General features: G+C 31.8%; 1 protein-coding gene across 1 annotated transcript; it reads right to left on the reverse strand.

The window, feature by feature from the left end:
* Positions 1-2,634: 2,634 nt before the first annotated feature.
* On the reverse strand, positions 2,635-3,039 carry LOC149538906 (RING-H2 finger protein ATL54-like). Its single transcript, XM_089802498.1, has one exon. The coding sequence runs from the start codon at positions 3,037-3,039 to the stop codon at positions 2,635-2,637; it is 405 nt and encodes a 134-aa protein (XP_089658624.1).
* Positions 3,040-8,368: the final 5,329 nt, after the last annotated feature.

Raw genomic sequence — 8,368 nt, forward strand, 5'->3', positions numbered from 1 at the left:
CTTCATATAATTTATCCAACTAATAAATACTAGAAAAATATATAAACTAAAAAAATACTTAAATAAAAATAAAAAGATTTGAAATGTACATACATACATACATACATACATACATACATACATACATACATGTATATATATACATACATATATATATGTATGTACACATGCGCACGCACGCACGCACACACACACACACACACACACACACACACACACACATGTATATATATATACATACACACACACATGTGTGTGTGTGTGTGTGTGTGTGTGTGTGTGTGTGTGTATGTGTGTGTGTGAAAAAGAAAATAGAAGTTAAAGGAGGAGGATGAAAAGGAAGAGAAGGACAGAGAAGAATCATAACTAGATCAAGGAAGAGAAGGAGAAGGAAAAAAAGTAAGAGTGGGAAAGACAACAAAGTAGAATAGCAGCCAAAATAAAAGTAAACAAAGAAGATAAAGAGTTTGTACCAAAAATCAATATCTTTTTATCTGAAATTTTTTTATTTAATACTATATATTTTACATGTTTATTAGATAATATAAATCTACATCCATCAATATGCATACAATTATTTAATTTAATATTATATATTTTACCTATTTTAGTAGGGAATAATCTGTTGAGGGGGGCCATAAAATTCTAACGTAGGGGTAATCGAGTCTAAGGGGGTCAATTGATGTGAGATTCCAGCCATTTAGAAAGATCAAGCGTAGATAGAAAGTCGGAAGCATAACATCTATACATCCCCCAATATGCACACAATGATATTTATCATTGACACCAATATGCACACAATTATATGTATATATCCATGATATATAAATCATTGAACTAATTAATTATATTATAAAAATAACTTATTAATATCCTTTCCATCACACAACAAATAATTTATTCTATTGTATAATTTGTTATATACAATGAATATTTATACATTTATAAAAAAATAATAGACTTTTAAAAACAATGAAGTCAAAATTATTTTCTAAAAATAATGAATTGTAATGAATAAAATTATTTTGCAGAAATAATAAATTGTAATGAGTACTAAAATCTAGAGAAGTAAAGCTCACACCTCTCGTACACGTCTATTACTCCCTATCTAACGATGTGATGTGATATTATATTCATTGGGCTAGCTATAGGCCTCACAAAATCATCTAAAGTCAAAATTAAAAAAATAAAATAAAATTTATGTATGTGTTTTTTTTCTAGATTTTGTGATGTTTTCTGTTATTTATCATTGAAATCAACAAATTTTAAAATTCAAGATGAATTCACTCTAAAATTTTGGTAAAATCTTACCATTGTATTTTTGTAATCTTGAAAAAACAGTCAAATGGACATTCTTTGTAAGAAAATAACCGTGTCCATATTCATTTATCTGAGCATCTATTCTGTTGTTTTATGGCATATTCTTTCTATATTAATTTCAAATGCTTTCCTCACAAACCATATTTTAAAAGTTGAACCATGTTAAAATTTCATCCAGTTATCGGCTTTCTCAAGCACAGTCTCGGGATTATTTATAACATGATCCACATTACCGAACCCTAAAATGCTAGAAGTATTACACCCAGTATAACATAAATAGTTTAAATCTGACATGTTGAGAGTCCATATTACATAATAATATTAAATATTTATATATGATCCACAAAGTCTCCCAAAAGTAATATTTTGTAGCCTCCACAGTACAAAATAGTCCACAGTACAAAATAGTTCAAATACATGGAACCTTCCACAATACTTTTTTGAAAACTGGTATGCAAATAAATTTTGGAGACAGTAGGACAAGAATTGGATTTTTCAAAATCCGAATTTGAAAATTTGTGCGCTTGTTTCAAAATTTGCAAAATGGAATTAGCATACGTAACTTCCAATTTTGCCTCAAAACCAGTTTTTGTGATTTCTTCAAAAAAGTAGGAATTAAAAATCAAAACCTGATTTTGTTTTTTAAGAAGTGTAAAAACAATAGATTGGACTACTTTTTGAAATTTACCTTCAATTCCAAGCTTACGCATAAAAATGTGTGAAGCAGTGAAAGAGGCATCTTCCCAGCGAAATCTCAAAAATTGGAATAAAGATATACAAAAGTGAAAGAGGCATCTTCCCAGTGAAATCTCAAAAATTGGAATAAAGATATACAAAACTTTGATCTTCCCAGTGAAATCTCAAAAATTGGAATAAAGATATACAAAACTTTGATTTGGCTAAACCAAAGTTTGTACAAATCCAAGTTTTTTAAATTCCACGAACCAAACGGACCCTTATGAAAAGAAGTTGACATGCAAATCTTCCAAAACAGTAGCTGTAGTTTCTACACACATCTGACCAGTTGGGAGACAATATTTATAATAGTTTCTACACACATCTGACCAGTTGGGAGACAATATTTATAACATTGGACAATGTAAAAAGTATTCACATGAATCTTCATTATAAAAATGGGTAGAGAAGTATGATATATAACCCAAATCAGAACCACCTCGTCTCTTTCTGACTATTTTCATGGAGAGTCGTAGTAATTCTTTTGGCCATCCTAAAATATCACACACTTAAAAGAAAATTAAGCTTGGAAATAATATGTCAATTTTGACTATTTAACACATTATGTTAAAATGAAGCTTAGTATGTGATGTTAAAGCAATCTGATTCCTCTGATTTGAAGTATGTAGATTGATGGAGATGACATTTGCAGAGAGGACAGAGAGTGTGTCGTTGAAGCCACTTCTCCAGACATCCCCCGTGAAAAGCGTGGTCACATGGAAGGGCTGCAATCTGCTCCCCTTCCTTTGCTTTCCGCAAGCAGAATATGCACTTTAGCCTTTCATCACTGGCCTGCAATTTCTTCACGCGGCACAGCCCTAATGACCCCGGCAGCGGCGCCTCTATTGATTTGCATGTGATGAAGCTGAGTTTATGGAAGCAATGTATGACGGCGCGTCTAATGACAGCAACATAGATTGCGATGTTCACCATCAACGCCGGCAACACTCCCTCCGATACGCCCCACGCATTGCTCAACCCCATCTTCTCTTCTCTTCTCTTCTTCTTCCTCTCAAGAGCGGGTGAAAATTGTCTAGGCAAACACTAAGCGGTGTGTATATAGTAATGTTATTGATTATCGCTAGGCCGATATGTGGCGGTGCACTTGCTCAGATAGAATGTGAATGTCAATACGAAGATATATATAGTGAGAGAGAGAGTTTGCATGGCGCTGTGTGTCACGTGGAGTGGAAGCCCAGCTGCGTGCGTATTATTGTTGCATGCATTTGCTTCACGTGGGAGTGTCAATATATAGATAGAGAGAGAGAGAGTGCGAGTGAGTTTGGGATGGCGTTTTGTGTCACGTGGGGTGGGAGCACAGGTGCGTACACATCGTTGTTGCATGCATTCTCTTCACGTGGGACTCCCATGATGATATATTAAATGACGTACCTGTGCTTTCAGTGTCCACAGCTATAAAGTGGCCTCCAGGTTGCAGCTTCCACACTTGGAGACGAGACTGCACACAGAATTAGGTGTTGCTTCCTTTCTAACCAATCTCTCAATGCTCTAGCTTATTTTGGCTGGGCTTAACCAGCACATTCGAAGGGCCTACTACACTTAGGTGCCTTTAGGTGCCCTAGAAATGCACTTCTTAGCACAAAACACATTGGGAAGTAGTGTAAATAAGTTGCCCTATAGCCAGAACCCTACATTTAGGTAGTTGGTGTGGGACTTGTTTCCTCCCTCCCTTTGAGGCTTAGAATTTGATCATTACCCCCACCTCCCACCTATTATATGCCTTTTCTATAAGAATTTAGTCATTTTAATGACTTTCATTTTATGTACTATAAGAAAATATTGTGATCTTTTAATTTTTAATAAATCAACATCAATTTTTGAAGTTTAAAAAAATATAAATTAATAATAACATATAATCAATTATATAGAAACCTTTTTTGCTAAAAAATAATAATAAATTAACAATACATGCAAAAATCCTAAATTAAGTGACAAATTTCTACTTTCTATAATTTATTTTAGAAATATTTTAAGTTAATATAAATATATAATAAACAATATAGAAACACTATATTACATACTATATATGCAAAAATAAACTATATACTAATATAATAATTATCAATAATAGTAGGTTTTTAAATTTGTATTGAAAATATTTTAAAATAAAAGACATTCATATCTATCACTCTATAAATTAGTAGCATATATTTATATTGTAAAGTAAAATACTATATTGTTTATAATAATTTTTTATGGTCTATTAATAATTAAAAGTGTTATATTGAAGGTTTTAGAAAAATATAACATGTCATTAAGAATACACTCTAAAATAATTTTTAGACCGTCATATACGATGAAAAGTGCAAAACAACCATTCTAGGCCTAGTCCCTTTTCTCACTCTGTTTTTATTCTCCTAAGGAGTCTTGTTAACTGAAGAAGGTTGGGTCACATAGAAGGGGGCTTCCTATAAAATAGAGCATAAGCCACTTGCAATTTTTTATGAAAAAATTTAATGTTAGTTGTCCCATGAATTATGTAGTATATTCAAGTTAAAGATTTTAGTTCCAAAATTCAAGGAAGGTGGCATTATAAATAAGTTATAAAATCAATTTCACTCTAAAACTTTTTTCAACTAAAATTCAAATATTTGACAAGTGTCAAACAACATTCCTAAGCTGGTGGGGCTATTTATAGGCCCACCCTTGTTTTAGCCGCTTGCTAAAAAGTAAGGGCTTCTGCTTTTTAGCAAGTGGCTAAAAAAGGAGTGAGACTATAAATAATTCCAAATAATCCCATAGAAAAATAAATTTTTACTCATGAAACCACTTGCTTCCTCAAAAATATATCTTAAGCCCCCCTCATGGGACCCCTCCCTAAGAAGTCAGTCAACCATCTAATTCTCACCTACGAGAGAAATCAAATTCAAATAAGTCCTTATTGCGCTAAAATAAGGAAATTCAAATAATTATTTATTGTGCTAAAATAAGGGAATGTAATAAATGTAAGAGAGACTTGCATCAACCAACCATATAGAGCTTTGCAGACTTCATAGGTAAGGCACTAGATCTTTCTGATCAAAGGCTCGAATGGTTCAAATAACATATGCAATTGCATGATATATGTAGCATGGATTTGTTGAAAAGGCTTTAGGAACACTCGAGCAAATGCAAGAGGTAGGTGCAAAACCAAGCTTCACAACCTTTTCTTGTAGTCTCCATATATGTACCAAAATATGAACTTTATTATTATTATTTTAGTCTAGTTTCTTATTGCTGGTTACAACAATTTTCATTTTGATTTTAGTTTTTCTTCTTTTCTTTTTATTGATTACACTATGATGACTATTTATATGTACTCCATAGAGGTTGGTAGACTATATGACAAGGGCACAATCATTGGAAAATATGGTACCATTAGAAATGGAGAGCCAAGATCTCATGTAGATGAGGGGATTCAAATGGTGTGAACATGAAGATCAAAGATATCAATAAAATAAAATAATGAGACCAAAGACTCTAGAATATATGTTGACGTTTCAACTGATTTAGTGCTTGAGAATGGAGCCTTTAGATCAATAGGATGGTCCCATTCACTATTTATGAGAAAATTCAATGAGTTGACATTGTTTCAAAAAAATATTATTTCAAATTTAGCTCATAGTTTTCAAATATTTAGAAATACAAAATTTATCTATAACTAGTATAGTTTCTTGGGCTTAATGTGCACTTGAAAAATGTTAATATATTTTGCCAGGCATAATATTTTAATGTGAAAGGGAACTCTATATAATTTGATGTTTAAGTCTTAAGTGCATCATTCATGATTAAATCAAAAAGTCAAGAGGGTACAATCTGCAATGGAGATCAATATTTCAATTATATGATTACTTTAAAACATGATTTTAAAGCTTATTTTTGTACTAAAACATAATAGATTTTGGGATGATGATGTTTTTATTCAATTCATTTCTAAGATGGTTATGAATTTTAATAAAATCTAATTGAATATTTATTTTGGGTAAGATCAATGAGGGGGAAAATATTTTATTTAAGTAAAGACTAATTTAATGTGGTTGGTTACATAAGAAAGCTATTAAATTTTATAAGTAAAAATGAATACAAAAAAAAAAGTTAATTGCATTACTAAAATTTCAAATGAAATAAATTTATGAAATGGGAAAAATATAGCGAATGGAAAGGTATGTTCTTTTATTCTAAATAAATTTAAAGGTGATGAGTCAAAAAACAAGAGATATTAAAAGTCAAAAGAGGAAAGAAGGGATAAGCTACTTAAAAAAATAGACAATAAATAAGTAAGTTATAAGAGTTTGAAATTAAATCCTAAAGTCTATAAAATATGTTTCCTCTAATTTCATCCTCTATTTCCCTCTTCTTCCATCTTTCATTATATTATACATATACTATAGATAAGGTTATAAAAGGTTGAAACATTTTACAGCAACTTAATTTTTCTTGAGGGATATTTATGTGAATATTATTAGTTGGAGTTACTAGTATTCATTGTTTAAGATTAAAGAAATTTTATCTTCTACCTCACAAAATTTGTGGTAGTTAATAAAAATATGTTGTTTATTAATTGTGTCTATTTTAGTGATTAAGGTGTTGTTACATTTTGTGTGGTTTAATTTTTTTTTTAAAAGTTATTCCTTTTCCTCTCTTTTCCATATGCATTTCAAGGTGGCCTAGATTTGGAAAATCATATATAAACCTTGATTCTCCTCTAATCTCTAATTTCAAAGGAGGTTGTATGTTTCTAGAGAAACTATGTTACAATAATGAAAATTTGATAGGTAATCCTAGGAGTAGATTACTATGTAAATTGACTCTAATTAGCTTTTATATTACCTGTATGCTATATGCATGCCTTGTAATGCCCCTGTAGAGATCCTTGGAACAAGGATAAATATAAGTCAAGATAATTTTTTAAAAATAAGTATGGATGCACATGACATACAACATATGAGGATCACCAAAATCGCAACAAAAGAGTCAACACACATCCAAACACCAATGGATCTCCAAATGCCACTACTGACCCAAAAGACTAACCATAGAAGGATGCAAAAAAATTTGAATCCTAAAACTACCCAAATTCAAAATGCAATCCCTAGGTATTTGAGAATACCACAATGGGTATTCAATACACTTTAGAAAAACTTTTAGTCAAACCAAAAAAGTGTTTGCTGTTCACTCAGATAGGTTTTTCCAAAACCCAGGCAATACTTTAACACAACACTATGTGATACTTTCCAGTATCATGTCACCTTTCTAATGAAGGCATACAATACAATCAGGGTTTAGGAGACACTTATCGAGAAGATGTGTAATACTTTACAAGTATCGTATGACTTTTCTCCAATGGATGTGTGATACAGTAGTAGAGAGTCACATGATAGAGTTTACAAGGGTGTGTGATACTTTCCACTATCATATGATTCTTCTCCTTTAAGTGTGCAATACTTTTATGTATTGCCCAATGTTGATACATGGTCGCCCATAGGAAGCAAGAATTACTTTAAGGACCAAAACAAGGGATAAAATGGGAAATCAAAACCTCTACACCAAGGAGTACTAGATCCATAATCAAGGAAAAAACACTCGATACAATAACTACAAGATGAAACTACATTAACCATCTAATTATGGCAGTGAAGGGAAAGTATAGAAGGTAACATCACAATGTACAAAAACAACATCGCAATAAACTGAAACAATATCGCAATGAACTGAAAAAACAAACTAAGTACGTGGTTCCTCCCAACTGTAATAACATCATAAAATCTTGTAGGTCCTAGCCATCCCTCATGCGTAACATCCCAAACTACCAACCAGATCGTCAAAGCTATCTTATGAGGATGTCACTACTAAAATATTCTTCAACATAAGAATAAGGAAATCTAACATGCTAAAAGTAAAGCATAAGATAATCCTACAAGTCCAACTCACCATCCAACATATACCAAATATCATAATACGGGAATGCATCAATAAAACTAATATCAACTAACACATGATATCCAAGCATTCTAATGAAAGCATAAAACACAAGATAACATACTCTTGAACTTGAAGTACCAAGTGCAACACAAGAAAGAGTTGTACTAGAATAAAGAACTGTCTCTGTACATCGGTCTCCAATAGTGGTGAAGGTAGCTACACCTCCCAATCACGTGGAACCTATAGGTCCACTACCACCATGTTGATGGAAATAATGATCCAACCGCAAACACACATAAAGAAAACATCTATGGCTAACACTCACACTAGATAGTATGATGACTGAAACCAAGAACATAGACAATGCATAAACTACAGGTCTTGGTCAGAC

Source organism: Cupressus sempervirens, chromosome 9 (assembly GCF_028749045.1).
Source record: "Cupressus sempervirens isolate cs-2001-9-10 chromosome 9, ASM2874904v1, whole genome shotgun sequence".
Classification (NCBI taxonomy): domain Eukaryota; kingdom Viridiplantae; phylum Streptophyta; class Pinopsida; order Cupressales; family Cupressaceae; genus Cupressus; species Cupressus sempervirens.